This window comes from Mauremys mutica, chromosome 6 (genome assembly GCF_020497125.1).
Source record: "Mauremys mutica isolate MM-2020 ecotype Southern chromosome 6, ASM2049712v1, whole genome shotgun sequence".
Classification (NCBI taxonomy): Eukaryota; Metazoa; Chordata; order Testudines; family Geoemydidae; genus Mauremys; species Mauremys mutica.
Genome location: NC_059077.1, coordinates 62,283,972 through 62,303,250, shown reverse-complemented (window position 1 = coordinate 62,303,250; position 19,279 = coordinate 62,283,972). Strand labels below are relative to the sequence as shown.

Sequence of the window (19,279 nt, the reverse complement as noted above, 5' to 3'; positions counted from 1 at the left end):
ATGTGTTCCAGCATGTCTTCTACCACCCTCCTACCCAGTCTCCCAACATTGCAGGATACAATGTAATGTTCTATATGCTGACACAACTTTGCCCTCCCCTGAATTTGTTTGAAATAATGCCCCAGAAACACATAGACAAAATTGCCTCAGGGCCACACATTCGGTCGTTAGAAGTCCTTTTGAATGGCCTGAAAAGCATGACCTTTTCTTTCTTCTTTGAATCCAAAATAATTCTTAAGATCCTGATTCTACCACATACATTTTCGAGGAATAGTATCCTAATCTGCAAGTGCTTCCATTGATTTTACTATGGAGTAAGATACTATATAGCATAAATAAGGGTCACAGAATCAGGCTCTTAGTCATTTTAGGATATGGCAACATCCTGCTCCATCCGGCAACTGGCCAAGTGCAGCCATTTCATTGAACAGTCTGCAGATAGAGAGGCAGTGTGTGGCTTGCCATACCCACAACAGAATGGTACTTGAAAGGGACACACATGGCAGTTTCAATGAAAAAAAAAAAGAGAGAAAAGAGGGAGGAGAAAAAAAAGTCCAGGCCATATAAAATTCCAGTAATATGTTTCCTCTAGTTTTATTTACTTGTCCTGGTAGCAGCAGGATTTTATTTATAGATCACCATTGAAACAAAGCAGCAGTTCCCATGTTTCCTGGGAATAAGTGAATAAGTTTCCTTTGAATAAGTGAATTACTATATTTGTCCTTAAACCCACGGTGGCCTTCCAAAGTTAAAAAAAAAAAAGAAGAAGAAGAAAGAAACAACCCACCACCACCATAATCTAGTGTTGTTGTACCTCCATGACATAGAAAAGATACCACCATCCAATGTTGTAATACGCACTAATGAAGAGTAGCATGTGCACCAATGGCTAGGTACAACAAAGTCTGGTTATGGGGAAATATCCTTGTTTTTGTTTGTTTAATATTAATATTTCATCATTCGGCATCCATACTGTACATGAAAACCAAGGTGTATCAATTTTTATAACATAAATATTAAAGCTGCTTGTGAATGTTCCATCAAAAAAAATCAATGGAAATTATGGTTTCTGCAAAATCAAAATTTCTGTAGGAAAATGACATTTTGTGCCTCCCAACCTTCCCCTCCAAAAAAAAAAAATTCTGTTGGAAAAATTGAAAGAAAATATTTAGTTTCAGATCAGATTATTCAAATCAAAACATTTTGTTTTGTCAAACCAAATCAACACATTTCATTTTGAGTCAATTCAACATTAATCTGTGTCTGCCTGCCTCAACTGCCATGGTAACTCATGCCCCTATTCTCCTTCTGGGGTGGGATCTCAGGTTGGAGATCATATGATGCAATGTAGTCTTTCCTCTGAATGAGCTGCAACAATGCATCATGGGATATCAGTGATTTCAATTCATCATGGAACATATAGTCTGGCCAGGGAGACCAACCCAGAGAAGAGAATGGGGGTGTGAAGCACATGAAGTACAGCTGACGTGACGTACCACAATGGCTCAGGCAGACGTAGTTTAATATTGAATCGATCCGACACTAAACATTTTGATTTGGTTCAACAAACCAAACCAGTTCAGTTCAGGAATGTCAAATCATCCCATTTCAATTTAAAATGTTGAAATGAAATGATGGCTCTAATAAATATATTGAGCGTCAGCGTTCCAGATGACATGTTATCTTTAAAGTATGCCACACAGAAAAAAGCTTCCTTAATTTGAATAGTTGTTTTCAAAATGTTATTGAAACTAAATTATCATTTTAAGGATATAAAATGTATGGGGGGAAAGTTTTTTCAAACATTAATTTATATCAAAAATATTCCCATCATTTGCCACTAAACAAGCTATCCTAGAAGAATTTAGTTTCCTGCCACTCAGCGGAAGAATGTCTGTCTGGAATAGAGGCACAGTGGCATAAACCTTGATCATTCAGGGATGTAGAAGCATGTAAAGAGGCTGTTGGGACAATGGTGCTTGGAAGAGGCAGTCATTCAGCTCATCCCCAGTGGAGTTACAGCTAGATTAAGTCTCCCTAGTGCTACCCTCTCCTGGTAATCCTACCTGCCCTCTCTGCTCAGACATCTTTGTCCTCCCAGGTGTAAATGGATGCAGCTAGCACCCCTTGCACTTATGGAAATGAATCTACCCAGGGTCTTTATTTCTAGATTTGTTTTTAATGTCTGAAATAGCAATAAAGTAGTACTACTACATTTATAATTTGCTTAGAAATAAATTAATATGGAAGTATTCTAATTTGAGTTTTGTATTATCTTCTTAACTGCTTTTTCTCCTAATTATATTTTTAAGGCCAAATTTTTAAATAAGGGCACCTGAGACATGCTTTACACATACACAGAAATGCACAGATTCCTTTGCACATGCAATTAACATGCTTGTGTTTGCAAATTGAGGGATTATCCAGGCAGATGGCTATGTAGGTGCTTAACTAGCTATCTGCATGCACAATCTGCTTTATGTATACAAGCATAGCAATTACACACACACATTTTTTTCATATAAGTCTTGGATATCTTTTTTTAAATGTGGCCCATGACTATTTAAAATGCTATTTGCTATTTTGATTTTATGTCTCTCATATATTTGCAAATAGACTATTGTTATATACATTATTTCATCATTTATAATGAGGAAAAGCTCAATTTTTAAAAGGTATAATTGACAGAACATTTTGTAAAAGAACTGTTATATCTCACATATCTAGCTCTCAGATAAAATCTGATCTTAATTTAGATTTGAAGTCAGAAGTGAATAAGACCATAGAGCTACCCGGTGAACCAGTGTTAAAAGATACAAGAGCCAGTGATAGCTCCCAGGAAGAAACAATAGACCGATGGGCCCGGCAACGGAAGCAATTCAAAGACAGTAAAAAGTGCAGTTCAACAGGAGGGAGCTCCATAAACAGCACTATCACTGAGATATCAAGTAAGTACATAATGGTCTTGCAATTGTACCTCTTCTCTTCTGTGACTTACACTGCCATCAGAACTATCAGCCAAGGAGTTTTCATCTTCAGATTGCACAGCCCATGTACCCCATGAGAGGTTCTATTGTTCACTGCTGAAGAATACACTGCTGAGTGTATTGATACTGTCCTCTAAATTGAATTTTTCATTCATTTTGGATGTCTGTGTAATCCTTAATTGGGTACACACTGTAAACCAGAAATAATTTCCTGATCCTGAGGCTTTTCTCTAGTTCTATTTTCACCAGGATTATGACTGAGGTTACAAACATAAATCATATTAATAGATACAAGAACTATGGCTTCCCAAACTTCTTTTGATTATATCTGATTCAACTGAGCTATGTTTCCTTCTTCCCCCTCATATGAGGTAGGTGCCTCTGTCATTCCTCTGAATGACAGAGGAACAAAAAACCTGTTTAAGGGCCAGATTTTCCCACCCTTTCTCACATTGAGTTGAACTGTAAGTAGTCTTATTAAAAAGTCAGTGGGGCTTGCTCCACAAGGGGCATGGTGGCAGAGTCTGGTCCTAAATGTATAATGTAGAATTCTTGCTCTTGTCCTCTTCCCATCGCTATAATCCTTATATTCATCATCAAGCCCTTTTTCCTAAGACCTGCTACCTGGATTGCCCTTCACTATCCCTCTGCTCTTGGAACAGCTATTCCTGTAACTGGCGGGTATACCAACCCTACACTGGGGAACCGGGGAACAAGGAGCAGTTCTGGTCACAAGAGACTCTGCCCAGCCGTGCCTGCTGGGCATGCTTTCAATGAAGGCAGAGCTTAAAAGGGCACAGTACAACCCAGTTAGGGCAGTCAGTCCAAGGGAGCAGGCCTGCATTGGTAGCTCCTGCAGGAAACTAGTGGGAGACCCACACCTCCAGAAGCAGACCTCAACTCAGAACCACAAGCATGGCAAAAGAGACAGCCGAGTATCTCCTCATGAGAAGGGAACCTCCTGACCCCGTCCTGAGAGGACAAGTTGTGGGCTGTAACCCAGAGATTAGTCTGGGTGATACCCTGGTCCAGGTTGCACACCTGAACTGCATGCCCCAGGGCCCTGGGATGAAACCTGGAGGAACAGGAAAGCCTGGGTTCTCCTACCGACAACCCCTGGACTTGAACCCACAAAGTGGTATGACTAGCCAGTGCTCTGACCATTAGGAGACATGGTCTAGGAAGACAGTCTCCCATCACACTGTCTCATTAAGAAATTTGTCACCTTTTCACATGTTTCAGAGTACATCAAACTCATTGGCTTTGTCTCAGAATTTTCTTTGGGCAGAATTTTCAAGTTGAGCTGTTTAATGAATTTATGCTTCATGCAGATGGATTCCCCAGCTAGGAAACAACATATGTTGTACTTCTCACACAACACTGGTTTTGCCTCTGTTTGTCATATTAGCTAATTTAAACAAACTGTCTTAAGAGGTAAATGAACTTTTTATCCTTTTAAAGAACTGAAATTTTTATCCACATGCAGAACACACTGCTCCACTTTCAGCAGAAATACTTGTCATTGGGGTTGTTTTGGTTGCTGGCTTACTAAAATGAATTTACTGAAAGTACTCATAAAAGATTGATAGCCCCTGGACTGATGTCTTCAGTTTATTCACCGAATAAACTCTGCCACTGCTTATGTTGTATCTACAGATTTTGTACTGAAGGGATAATTGCTGGAAGTGAAAAGTCAGTGAGTCTTAGAATCTACTAAGAACTGGACTGAGATGACTAACTCATTTTACATAGACCATCAAAAGCTGTCATATAGTAGCAACTGCAAGCTGTTACCAACCTAGGCTAGATCCAAACTAGCTCTGAAGATACGTTGAAGGTATCTATTACAAATCTCCTGAGTAAAAGAATCACAACAATCTATAAGCAGACATAGCAGGGCAAAATTTGCCTGCAGAACTTTCATTGGTTTCAGTGGGAATTGATCATGTGTATATTGTAATGTTCAATAGAACAAATACACTCCAATTTCAAGAGGAACAAACATCCAAAACTGCAACTTACTGGAACCGGGGTTGCAGGAGCCTTGCACTACTGATGCTTCCTCCAGGCTAATTTTTTGCCATCAAGTGTCCTGACCCTGGTTCTCCCTGCCTGTTGCCTGTGGAACCCATGAGTGACTCTGACCCACTTAATTATGAATTATAGTATTCTGTATTTTTAGACTAACTGTTGTCGGCTAGAGTCTATTAATCCCAAACTCTACTTGGTTCAGGAATAGATTTGGTGGGAGAAATGTGTCATTAAGCCATCATTGCACTTCACTGTATTCTTAGCCCATTCTCTGGTATATGCACTCAGAACAATTCTAACTTGTACTTGTCTGTGATGTACCCCACTGGCCGTTTCAGTAATTAAGAGCCAAAGTGCAGCATGCTCTTGGATCAGTCCCCTCCTTCCTTAACCCACTCTTGGTATGCTGTGATGGAGAGTGGTGTAGAGCCATTCCTGCAATTCTGCACCACCTGTGGAATTTCTCCTAGGGCTGGTCCCCTCAGGTATATAGCCCATTTACTACCATCAGGGTAATGTGAGCGGGACAGGAATGGAACACAGAATATGGCCTTCTTCTTCACCATGTCTTCACTTGTGTTTGGGAAGCTTCTAGTGCACTTTGAATGCTACTACAATCTTAATAATTAAATATGAACTATTGCCAAAAATCTACATAACACATAAAATATCCAGTCCAGCAGGTAGGGCAGTTGTTTAGTGTGTGGCCTAAGTTATCCTTCATTTTTAGACAGGAAATGCTATCAACCTAAGATGTGCTTTAAAATGACAATTTTACAGTCCAGAGTTACATCTGGTGCTCTTCAAACTGTTAGTCTTGCTCAACTCAAATTTTCTGCATAACAAGATGGTAGATATGATGCTTTTACATCTGTAAACACAGTTAATCAATCTGTCAGAGCTAAAGAAAATGCTGAGTAACATACATCTGGTAAATAACTTGCTGAACATAAACTGAGGAAGAAAAATCTAATTTTTGTATTTTCAATTCTGAAATGACAGGTGCATGTGACTCTGCCCCCAAATACATGCTAAACAAGGCAAACCCTACTCTTATCTCTTAAATATGCCTGAATTAGTTCAGCTGTTTTCTGCTGGATGGACTATGGCTCATTGTCATTTTACGTGGGACTATTCCATAATAACATCTTTAAATATACAGCGCAACATTGTATACAGTCAGTGAGACTGTTCTAGAATGCAAATCATTTTGTGGCACTTTGTTATCTTACTGAAGAAATATGAAACAATTCTCCACACAGAAGCATTGGATATTAGCACGTCAGTGGTATTGGTGTAGATATGGGATATTGCCACTTGTTAAAAGGGTTCAGTGGACAAACTGCCTGGTATTTGAAAGAGTAAGGGTTGAGTGTTCTGCACATGACCCTCCTATGTGAAAACCTCCCAATGAAGTCCATAGACAATTGAATATTTGGGGGATAGTCAGTTTGAACAACATTTCTACTACCTCATCTGATGGCTGTGCGGGTGTCTCTGAGAAATGAATTAGTTGTCTCATTACCTAGTAGATAGATGTCCACTTTACAAAAATCACTATCACAGTTTGCACTAATTGGCAACTTTTTGGCAGGTTCAGTAGAGAAGCCAAAGATAGAATTAGCATGCAGATTATCCTTCCATCCTGTGGGAATACCCTCCAGGTCACAGCTAGCATTTTCACAGATTTATAGACTATGAGGCTAGAAGAGACCATTGTGATTGTTTAGTCTAACCTCCTGTATAACACAGGCCACCAGACTTCCCTGAATTAATTCCTGCTTCAAGTCCAGTAGTTGCAGTAAACTAGAGCATGACTTTTAGAAAAACATCCAATATTGATTTTAAAATGTCCTGTGATGCATAATCCATCTCAATCCTTGACAAATTGTTCCAATGCTTAATCAACATCACTGTTAAAAATTGCACCTTATTTCTAGGGTTAATTTCTCTAGCCTCAACTTCCAGACATTGAAGAGTCCTCTATTATCAAATTTCTGATCCCCATGTAAGTACTTCTAGGCTTTGATCAAGTCACCCTTCAACCTTTATTTTGTTGAACTAAACAGATTGAGCTCCTTATCTACACTACCAGATTAGTTCGATTTAACTTAATTCGAATTTGTGGAATCAACCTTACAAAGTCGAATTTGTGTGTCCACACTAAGGACACTAATTCGACTTTGTGAGTCCACACTAACGGGGCAAGCGTCGACATTGGAAGCGGTGCACTGTGGGAAGCTATCCCACAGTTCCCGCAGTCCCCGCTGCCCATTTGAATTCTGGGATTTCCCCACAATGCATGCTGGGGGGGGGGGAATGTGTCGAGGCTGGTCTTGGGTAACTGTCATCATTCAACGTGCTTTCGGACATCTCAAGGGGAGATGGAGGAGCTTACTGACTCGCTCGGATCTCAGCGAAACCAATATCCCCATTGTTATTGCAGCTTGCTGTGTGCTCCACAATCTCTGTGAGAGCAAGGGGGAGACCTTTATGGCAGGATGGGAGGTTGAGGCAAATCGCCTGGCTGCTGATTATGCTCAGCCAGACAGCCGTGCAATTAGAAGAGCCCAGCGGGAAGCGCTGTGCATCCGGGAGGCTTTGAAAGCTAGGTTCCTCAGCGAGCAGCGTGACCTGTGACTGTTCAGTTTCTTTACAGAGAAGCTGAACCTGCCCCTGCTTCAGTTACTGTTGACTGTCTTCTGCGGTTACATACCCCTTCACCACGTTTCCCCCCTTCCAACACATGTTTAAAAATAAAGTTCATGGAACATTGTTAATTAACAACATTTTCTTTATTAATGAACTCGCGTTAAAGGGTTGAAACAGGGACGCAGACTGTGGTGGGTAGGGTGTGCAGTGATGTTAACACTGCTTCTACACTCGAGGAATGATAGGCTCCTGCTCCTAGAGCGGTCTGCAGTGCCGGACTGGTTGTTTCAACGGAGCCTGCCATCCCTCCTTTTCGGGACTTTGTGTGCGGGGGCTACGTGATCTTGTGGCGGGGGAGGACAGTTACAGATTCCCCTGCTGCGTGGCTCTGTGGTCCAGGACAAGGACCACTGCATAAGTTCTGTAACCGCCCTCCCATGCCACAAAGTCACGTACCCCCCACCCACACAGAACATGGAAAACACCTCCCAGACCGACCAGGGTGCCTACTGACTGCACTGTGTGTGTGACCTGCTGTTGATCCTGCCCCCGTGTCTGTACCCTGGTAAAGGTGACTGTCCTATGCAATTAACAACCCCCTTTCCCCACCCCTTCACAGACAATCTTCTGTAGAAAAACTTGACGGAAATAGTAATTAACAGCAAACTACTTTTAATAATCAACTACACAGTTAGGGGATGAAACTGGGATTGGGGCTTCGGTGAGCCAGGAAGGGAAGGACTTCTCAACATTTAGGGAATGAGAGCCTTCTTGTATTTGTGCACTCTGCAGGGGTGCAGTGACAGTTTTCACGGCCCCTGTCACCCCTCCTTCTTGTTACTTTGGGTGAGGGGGGTTTGGGACTTTGTGGCGGGGGAGAGCGGTTGCAGATACAGTGCAGGGGTGCTCTGTCCTCCTGCCTGCGGTCCTGCAGAACATCCACAAGGCGCCGGAGCGTGTCAAATTTTCCCTGGGCATTTCCTGTGTGGCTGGTCAGAACATCCAAGCTCGGACTGCTATCCAGAGCGTCAACAGAGTGGTGCACTGTGGGATAGCTCCCAGAGCTACTAAGGTCGATTTCCATCCACACATAGCCTAATTCGACATAGCTATGTCGAATTTAGCGCTACTCCCCTCGTCGGGGAGGAGTACAGAATTCGAACTAAAGAGCCCTCTAGGTTGAACTAATTAGCTTCCTGGTGTGGACGGGTGCACAGTTAAGTCGAATTAAAACTGCTAAATTTGACATAAACTCCTAGTGTAGACCAGGCCTTAGTTCCTTCACGATAAGATATGTTTTCAAATCCTTTAATCATTCTTGTGGCTGTTCTCTGAACCTTCTACAATTTTTCAACATCCTTTTTGAAGTGTGGACATAAATACTGGACATAGTATTCTCAAGCCAGATACACACAGGTAATCTAACTTCCCTACTCAAGATTCCCCCATTTTGATGTATCAGTTTGGTAAAGATTGCTCTCTGCTGCCCATGTTCTCCCTGTTTTGTGACTAAAACTAGTTTTCAGAGCTGTCCCATTCTGGCATCTTTCACAAGTACTGAATTCATTTTTTAATCCAGACCCCTAACACACACAACTCAAATCTATTCTGTAAAGCAGAGAGGCACAACTCACACCACCTTGCTCTAGACTAGCTCTTTGCAGACTGACTGCTGAAGCCCTGGCTCATACGCTTCCCTACAGAGTCCCCTAGCCTGCAAGCAGGACCAGGAAACCTCCTGAGAATTTAAAGTGATAGTTTATGATTTTAACATTGTTTTCAATACACCACAATCAATAGTTCATATTCTACCATGTTAAAGAAGTTAAGCACAGTCCTGTATATGCAGCTATGCCATATACATAAATAATATCTTGCTAGTTCATAAGACTTCAACACAGATTTTATGTTGCAGCTTATGTAACAATATGCTGATTAGTGCTGTCTTTGTAACTGAATGACCAGTGAATCACTCATCCACATAATCAGATCTGTTCCTAAGAAACTCCCTATTTTAACACATTATCCAATGGAACATAAATAACGATCACTATGCTTTAAAGGCTCAGAATCTCAGGATTTTCACAGAGATAATGTACTGATTACATATGGGCAATCAGTGGTCAAGAGGAGAACACAAAGGTAAGTTGGTGTGTGCTTGTGGGTCAATGTGTATTGTTATTTTTGGCATTCCACAATCAAAGTAATGTTGTTGTGTATTACTTAAGAGAAGGCAACAAAAATCTGACACAAGAAGATAGTCACATAAAAAATACTGTGTACTGTAATACGCCACTTACAATATGTATTTATAAATCTGCTGTGTTTTTTAATAAGAAGGATCAGCAGAAGTCATCACAGAAATGTATTGACTTGGAGTGGGATATACTACGTGTGAGAGTCATTAATTATATTTTTATGAAACCTGCACGAGTACAAATGTAACACTGAGTCCAATTCAAAACTTATTCAAATTTGGACTAACGTGTAACAGTCAGTAAATATACAGAGTATAAACCTATATGTATAGGACTTTTCAAGTAAATATAATGATTTACCTGTGTAAAAGAGCCAAAATTATAATAGCAAGACAAGGTGAGTGATATCTTTAAAAAATATCTTTTACTAGTCTAACTTCTGATGGTGAGAGAGACAAGCTTTTGCCCTTACACAGACCTCTTCTTCAGGTCTCGGAAATGAGTACACCCTGAGTACATTTCCCAGACCTGAACAAAAGGTCTGTGTAAATTCAAAAGCTTGTCTTTCCCACTGACAGAAGTTGGTTCAATAAAATATATTACATCACCCACCTTGTCTCTCTAATATCCTGGGACCAACATGGCTACAACAGCACTAAAAATATAACAGGCAGTCAAACGTTTCAATCATTGTTTGAGTGATGACACTTATTTTAGCTCCTGATTTTTCCTTCCCACACACTCCTGCTGTTTTGCAGTTTCCAAGCACCTCCAGTACTGAATCATAATACCAAATTTCCAGAAACTGTACTCAGTTTCCTAACCAATAAGACTGCAGAGAAAGATGTGCACATAATAGGCCAAATTCAGACCTGTTCTGTAAGCCAGCACAGTTGAAATGAATCATAGAACTGGAAGGGACCTTGAGAGGTCATCTAGTCCAGTCCCCTGCACTCAAGGCAGGACTAAGTATAATGTAGACCATCTCTGACAGGTGTTTGGAGATTTTTAAGAGTAGGTTAGACAATGATGGAGATTCCACATCCTCCCTAGGCAATTTATTCCAGTGCTTACCACCCTGACAGTTAGGAAGTTTTTCATAATGTCCAACCTAAACCTCCCTTGCTGCAATTTAAGCCCATTGCTTCTTGTCCTATCCTCAGAGGTTAAGAAGAACAAATTTTTCCCCTCCTCCTTGTAACAACCTTTTATGTACTTGAAAACTGTTATCATGTCCCCTCTCAGTCTTCTCTTTTCCACACTAAACAAACCCAATTTTTTAATTCTTCCCTCATATGTCATGTTCTCTAGACCTTTAATCATTTTTTTTGCTCTTCTCTGGACTTTCTCCAGTTTATCCACGTCTTTCCTGAAATGTGGTGCCCAGAACTGGACACAATACTCCAGTTGAGGCCTAACCAGTGCGGAGTAGAGTAGAAGAATTACTTCTTGTGTCTTGCTTACAACACTCCTGCTAATACATCCCAGAATGGTGTTCGCTTCTTTTTGCAACAGAGTTACACTGTTGACTCATATTTAGCTTGTGATCCACTATGACCCCCAGATCTCTTTCCGCAGTACTCCTAGCTAGGCAGTCATTTCGCAGCTAGGCAGTACTTTCTGCAGTACTCCTTCCTAGGCAGTCATTGGATGGGAACAGCAAACCACGGCCACTGGGAGCTGTGGGGTGCTGTGCCTGAGGATGGTCAACGTGAACAAAATGTCTTGCGGCCCGCCGGAGATTTCCACTGATGGGCCATGTGCTGAAGGTTGCCGACCCCTGTTATAGTACATTTGGACATTCTTTCTCCTTTGTTGATTGGCTGTTTGCTCCAATTCCCTCTCCCGCACCCTTCCACTCATAGTCAGCTTCACCCTCTTTCTCATATATTCCCCTCCCGCCCCAGATTTCAATGTCCCCTGTCCCTTACTTTGTCTTTTCTATGAACTAATCCCATCCTGCCTGACACAAGAAAAATTAAAAACCTTTCAGAATGTCTTTATACATAAACAAAGAATCAAAAAAGAACACAACTTTATTTTTTAAAATCCTTTTCCTTTTCCAGCCTCATTCTCGCATGATAAAGTGTCAAGTATTCTCCATCCTTTGCTGTCACTCCTTTTACACATATGGCATTTTTTTAATTTGGCAGTGAAACTAAATTATTCCCATTTGTATCTTCCCAGTAAACTCAGAGGAAGCCCGTTCAGTGGATCTGAGTCTCCGTAGTGAAAATGAGGAGAGAGGTTTCTACACAGAGAACTTTCATTCAGCTTCATGGGTTTTCAGAGGGGATGACAGCAGTCCGGATAATAGCCCTAGATGTCTCAGCAAAAGGCCTAGGCCAGTGGCAGGTAAGCATTCTAACCTTACAAGTACAAAGTGTCCTCACGGTGTGTCTAGGTGTTCTGTGGCTGTATGGTCATGCTGAGAGAACTCCAGCTATGGGCAGGGCCCAAAACACTGATGCTGAGGGCAGAAAGTGGAGGAATCCAATAAGGCATAAATGTTTAGAATGTCTCCCAAAGCGCACCATTTAAAATAGTTATTTCAGTGTCTACCCTCCTTTAACACACAGAGAGTCAATTTGCCTGAATGTAAAGTAACCTTTGAAGCTATCATAAATAATTTAATATGGGTTCCCATTAAACAAATACTTGGTGAAGGAATCAAGCCACTAAAAGCTGAAGTTCTAAGGAGTGCATTCTAGGATATTTTTAATCCACTCATCAGTATGACATTTCCTAATGAATCAGACCTTCTGAGATGTGTAAGTTCCACTTAATGCTATCCCTTTTCAATTGCTATTGGGGAGACAGGTTTGGATTTGAATAGAAGTTTAGATCCTGATCTCACATTGTGGCTGGTTCCTGTATCAATGCTGAATTCCACTGACTTTAAAGGCAGTCCATATGGGCTTAAGGGTCTGTGCTGGCAGCTCCCAACGTAGAATCAAGGTTGTGAAGAGTCAGGCTGGGGGTTATGGATGAGAAAGGAGGGGAAAAGATGGCCACGAAGAGGAAGAAGGGACACATCTCCAGAAGATAAATAGGTTTTCCGCATGAAAAAAGAATGATAGCCCTGGGAAGAGATGGAGTTATACTTGTTCAAGAATTCAGCCCATATTTTGCTGAAACTGAAAACTTCGATGGCAAGCTTTAAAAGTGTGTGTCTATTTGTTCAACTGGGCTTGATTTGCAAAGATAAAGGGAGTCTTTGAGGTCAATCCTTTTCCTTACTTTACAGTTCGTGAACGAACAGTGAGGATCGCAAAAGGAACTGGTGATTACCCCTGGGGATTCCGAATCCAGTTCTCAAAGCCCATCCTTGTGACTGAAGTGGATACTAGTAAGTGGTGCCTGTACATGTTAATTTCTATTATGAAAATATACCAAAGTGACTTACATAGTACTCAGTAAAACAAGCTAACAAGATCCATGAATTGATTGTGGCAAGCTATCTAAGGGATCTAGTCAGCTGGGAGCTCCACAAGTCTCACAGCACAGATGCTATCATCCTCCTTATTTGGAAGGAATTCTTCCCCTTGAGAAGTGGCCAAATAAAGCCAGTTTCTGCTGTATGTAGTTGCCTGAATCAACCCTCTTCCCAAAGATGGGGTCTGAAAGTCTGCTAGTCTGACTGCCATAAATGGCAACTAAACCCTTGGGACTGACATAGAAGATGCACTGATTATGATAAGAACATTCCCCCAATTTATAGCACGGGACAGATCTTCCCCAGTTGCCTTCCATTCAGGCAAGAATCCCAAAGAGGAGATGCACACAAAAACAAGTCAAGGAATGGTGAAGTCTAGCCGCAAAAGGCCTAACAAGGGACAGGAGAAAAAATTCCTTTAATTGTGCAAGTCCTGCCCACTGTGCTCGTAGCACAAACATCAGTTTGGCAGTGGGTAGCTCCTTGCTCCACAAGAATGTAGGAGTTCCTCCAGCCACCAGAAGAGCACAGAAGAGGGTCCTTATTCCCACATGAAACAGCAGAAACTCAGGGGGGAAAAGAAAGACTATCCAGTATCTGTTCCTGCTCCTCCCACATATAGGTAGAGCCACACGATAAATGTTATTCTGGCCCTGGGTATATTACCATCCCCTGTTTGTGTGGCCCCAGTAGCATGGAGGGAGACTATGGGCTTGGCTACACTTGCAAATTAGAGCGCATTAAATCAGTCCGGGCACCCTAACTCCTGAGGTGTCCATACTGACAAGGCACTTAGCGCGCCTGGACTACACGGCTGGAGCACCTCTGGTAATCCACGTCCACAAGAAGCATAGAGCTTGCTGCACCCTGGCTGAAATGCCCAGGTGTCAGTGTGGACGATGTGTTGTATTACTGCGCTGTGATTGGCCTCTGGAAACATCCCATAATCCCTTGAAGTCAAGTGACCACTCTCGTCATTGTTTTGAATTCGGCTGCAGGCATGTAGATACCCCCTTTCAAAGCTCCATTTCTGACAGCCAGCATGCTTATCTGCTCCAGGACACAAAGCAAACCATTACTGTGGAATGCTCCTGCTGCAGAGGCAGGCGTTTGTGCATGTGCGTGTGTGTGTGAGAGAGAGGTGGAGGGTGGGGGCTGATGTCGGGGTTTCCCCCTTCCCCCTGCTGCTGTCTGAACTTACAAGACAGCATGCTGACACACTCTGTGCCCCCCAAAACACCACTGTCTCTCCCCCCACATACACACAACACACTTCCTGTAACACTCCACCACCCATTTGAAAAGCACGTTGCAGCCACTTGCACACTGGGATAGCTACCGCAATGCACTGCTCTCTGTGGCGTTGCAAGAGCTGCTGATGTGGCCACGCCACTGCGCTTGCAGCTGACAGTGTGAACACACGGCAGCACTTTCCCTGCTGCTGTCTCCAAGGGCTAGTTTAACTCCCGGCACTCTACATCTGCAAGTGTAGCCACAGCCTACGTCTACACTAGAAACTTCAAAGCGCTGCCACGGGAGCACTTTAAAGTGTGAGTGTGGTCATGCTCTCCCAGCACTCCTGGTAATCCACCTCCATGAGGGGAAAGTGCCGAGTGCTGGGAGCACAGCTCCCAGTGCTCAGAGCCTGTCCACACTAGCGCTTTTTCACCCCCCTGAACCAGCAAGTTAGAGCACTATAAAATGTAAGTGTAGACAAGCCCTAACCAAGAATAACTGTACAGCTGGGCTTTTTTCCTGGCCTTATGTCCCAAACTGTCTTGTCTCCTGAATATGATGGCCCGACATGCAGCCAGTTTATATGGACTTTAGAGTTTGAACCTCAGAGGGCTGCAAATCTGTAGACCATACAGAACCCTTAAAAAGTAAATTTCAAGTCAATCTGTGTAGTGCTACCAAACACTAAAACTGCACTGGAGAAAAAAATCAGGATTGCTAGAAAAAAATGGAGTATAGAGAAGCCGATGCACAGAACCATGAACATAGCAGAAAAGGTCAAAAACTTACCGGCTTTAAGACTTCAATCAGAAACCCAGACAAAGCCTTAAGGTCTGAATAGTTAGATTTATATATCAGTCATGCTTTGTGCATGAAGCATCTGCTCAGTTCTAAAAGTCATTCTAGCCTGTTGCCTCAGAGTAAATGTTCTGCTTATTAAATGTTAAAAATAAAACCTTCAGAGTAGAAGAGCTTCCCATACAAAGGACAGGCTTATCCAGTGGGGGGGAAAGTAATATGTTAGAAACGGATAATTTATATTACACTTCCTTTGCAATATTTTCTAGAATTTATCCCATGATCTCCTAACGTAGTATGCAAGTAAATAAATATGACTTTTTCAGTATACCTCCTAGAAAATCATAGCTTTGTTTATCTATATGTTATATGTACCATTAATATGTCCTGTCAGTGGTCAAATGCTAGACAACATTGCAAGCCTAGGAAAACTTGACTTTTGAATCACATACACACAGGACTCCATATATAATATGATTATACGGTGGTTCAAATGGCCCCATAATTGCCCTATTTCCAGAAATTGCCATGTAATTTTACTCCAGAGCTAAGCTTCCATTCTTTTAAAAAATGGAATCACTAGCTGTGATTGTTGTGAAGATTACCTTGACAGTATTAATCAGGTGTAAAATGACACTGATGTAATTTTGAAACAGTCATTTGGAGAGAACTGTAAGCTGCTTACACTTCTATCAAGGGGGTGTTAACTCTGAACCAGAATGATGACAAAGCTAAATGTCAGAATTGCTAATAATTTCACTACTGATAATTTTAGCAGAATTGTCAAGTTACCACTTGCGCCTATCATTGCTAGAAGTAGTGAAAATGTGGCGACATATCTTGGAACAGCTAGCTGCCATAAAGGGTTGCAAGGTGTCATGATCTGTGGGACTCAGACTCAGGTCTGCAGGATTTAAAAGAGGAGCCATGGTCCCACACTCCATCTGGTAGCCTGCAGGTACTTGCTTACCTGGGCCCCATGAACCCAGCCCCACTATGAGGCTCTGCCCCTGCAGACCTATTGGTGGAGCCCCAGAGCAGCTGATTGGTCTGCTGGCCCTACTTAAGACAGCAGCAGGAAGGAACAGGAAGCTGTTCAAACATCTGTGCTCCACCCTGTTCTGGGCTATGTGCCCTGTGCTTCCTGCTCCGGCTCCCCTAGCATCCTGACCCACCTGACTCCTGTCTTGTGACTGCAGACTCTGGCTCTAATGGCTAGGTCTCTCTGGCCACTCACGACCCAGCTGTGACACTAGGCTGGGAAACAAAGAATTCATGTCGCCACACATGCAAAGTTAGTCACCTCTGCTCTTACCCAACAAGGGGAGAATAAGAGGAGATGCTGCTTCTCTCTGGTACTAAATAGCTCCGCCTGCTTCTGCTCTGCAGAAACATTCCTCCTGGCCTCTTCTATCAGTGAATGTAACCCAAAATAAGAGTTTATATAAGGTATCTGGGGCTAGGATGAGGGGACAGTTTTGGCCTGAAGAATACATACATCATAGATAATACATAGAGAAGTAACACTAATACTGTGTATAGCAAAAGAAATTGAAAAATTAAATAGCTACTGTAAATTATCTATCTCTGCTATTAAGTTGGTTTTTTTAAACACTTTTGTTGTTTGCCAAAAAAAAAAGTGACTAGTCTTTAAGGCCAGATTGCTTTATATTTCTGTTTCTTCAAAATGTGACTAATTGTATTAAGGAACAGCATGTGAAACCCTTATGATTTTTTTTTAACATTTGAAATAGAAGACTGATGGAGAGGGGTGGGCTTAAATCACCTTTCAACTGGTAAATTCTTGTATGGCATCTTCTAACCTGATACAACTCAAAATGGCTGAGTTGCCATTTTATACACAGCTGATCTATAATCTGAGTTTATTTTTCTGAAATTGGTAGAGACTCATGCTACTGCTGTGTCTACTACTTACCATTAACCTCCTAATTTGCTCCCCACTGCTTATAAACAGCCTCTGAAATATATTGTAGGCTCACATTTACTAAATGATGGTGCTTGGGTAATTTAAAATTATACATATTTTCAACAATAAGAGCATGGAGTGATTTTTCTGAAGAACCTTTTTGCATGGTACATTTGGGAATGCTTAATTACACGCTGAAAAGAAGAAAAATGAATCTGAGACACAAGTAGGTAGAATTTAAGTGATCATGCATTAGTGTACCTAAGTGGAGCATATTTTCTGCTTATATAACTTATCCTATATTCCTAGCTGGCATTTGCATGAGCCTTTTGTACGTGTCGTTTTCAGGAACTAATGTATAAACAAATAAGTAATCCCATAACAGTTCTGAAGCAGCCACAATTTTACTGTCCGTGTGTCAGTTGCTTTTTCTCTTAAAGAAAAAGGGTTTAAAAATATTTAGGGCAGAATCCTGTTAGCCTTCCTCACATAAGTAGTCCCCAAACAATGGGGTAACGACAGAAATAAGGCAAGCAGGATTTAGCCATTGGCATAGAGAGTACAATTTTGAAGCCTGATCCAATGCCCGTTGCAGTCAATGGGAGCCTGTCCTTTGAGTACACTCAGCCCATTTGTGCTAGAACTAGGGGTGCTGGGGATGCCACTGTGCCTGGCTTGAAGTGGTTTCTATTACACAGAGGGTTTACAGTTTGGTTCAATGGCCAACACCCCCACTATAAAAGTTGTTCCAGCACCCCTGCCTCAGCCCTTTGTTAGATGTGTAGTACCACAGAACCTTATTTATTCCAATCTAGTAGGGGAGATGATCTTTATTCTGATGGTTGGGATTTCAGGTAAGAATGTGAATGTTTATGTAAATGTTTCGTGGCAAGGGATATAACCCTATTTTGGACAATGAAGATTTTATCTAAAAGAAGTTCTACTGTATTAAAAATGATAATATTTTTAAAACCATTTTTGGCTTGCTCAACTGGAAGTGTTTGCACAGCATGATATTTTTCATCTGAAAGTGAATTAAAAATCCCCCCTTTCGCTTCTTGATTCTGAAGTGTTTCATACAGTTTCATGACCACAGGACAAGGTACAATAATTAAAATTTAAAAAAAAATGGAGGAAAAAATCTCTGTGAGAAGATGCGTCATCTTAGGCTAAGCATGGGCTTGCTCTGAGGTTTATTTTTTATTGAATGTCTACTAAACAGTCCTATACTCTGTCTTGTAAAGGGAGAGATGCTGTAAAATATTGTGTGTGTGTGTGTGTGCGCGCGCTTTCAAAAGGGCCTTAAAATTTGTGTGCCCAAGGTTTTGTGCCCAAGATTTTCCATATGTAAAAATACAGATTAGCATATGCACATAGCTTTCATGCATACATATCAGAGAGACAGGCGTTGGACTTTAGGGGTACAAAGTTAGGCTCTCCAAGGAACTCAGCACAGATAGATCCATGCATCTTCACAGAGTCCTTTGCATAATAAAAACCTTACAGACCAGGTATAGTCCACTTAAAAAAATCTGACTCTATATGTTCATGAACTCAGGGAACACATGACAAAAGAATTGTGTTGAAGAGAAGGCTGAACTTATTGCAATATATATCTGCAGGTACGGGGAGTCAAGTCCCCTCATATTTAAGAGAAACAAGATTTCTGTTAAATATTAGAGAAGTTTATAATTCAAAATACGAACAATATTTCTAATGTAACAGAATTATATGCATTGTGGTACTTTCCCTAAATAAAATCATTTTTTCCTATTTGCTTCTAGACAGTGCGGCTGAGGAAGCAGGGCTTCAGGTGGGAGATATTGTGTTGGCTGTCAATGGAACGGACGTCACCAGCATGCCACATTCACAAGCTGCAAATCTGGCAAGAAAGGGTAAGCTTGACCTCATCACTAATTCCATGAGACAGGATAATTGTACAGTGCTGAGAGCAATTGGACATGATGGTGAATAGACACCATAGAAAACTTAATTAGCAATTTAAGATGTCGAC

At 41.6% G+C, this 19,279-nt stretch overlaps 1 protein-coding gene across 1 annotated transcript in view; it reads left to right on the top strand.

Annotated features, from left to right (window-relative positions):
- Nucleotides 1-19,279, top strand: part of LOC123372975 — a 52,478-nt gene that overhangs the window by 3,842 nt on the left and 29,357 nt on the right. The window contains exons 2-5 of the mRNA XM_045021686.1: nucleotides 2,757-2,948; nucleotides 12,056-12,223; nucleotides 13,116-13,217; nucleotides 19,050-19,160. Of these exons, the coding sequence (XP_044877621.1) occupies nucleotides 2,757-2,948; nucleotides 12,056-12,223; nucleotides 13,116-13,217; nucleotides 19,050-19,160 (573 nt within the window). The remainder of the gene's footprint in view (nucleotides 1-2,756; nucleotides 2,949-12,055; nucleotides 12,224-13,115; nucleotides 13,218-19,049; nucleotides 19,161-19,279) is intronic.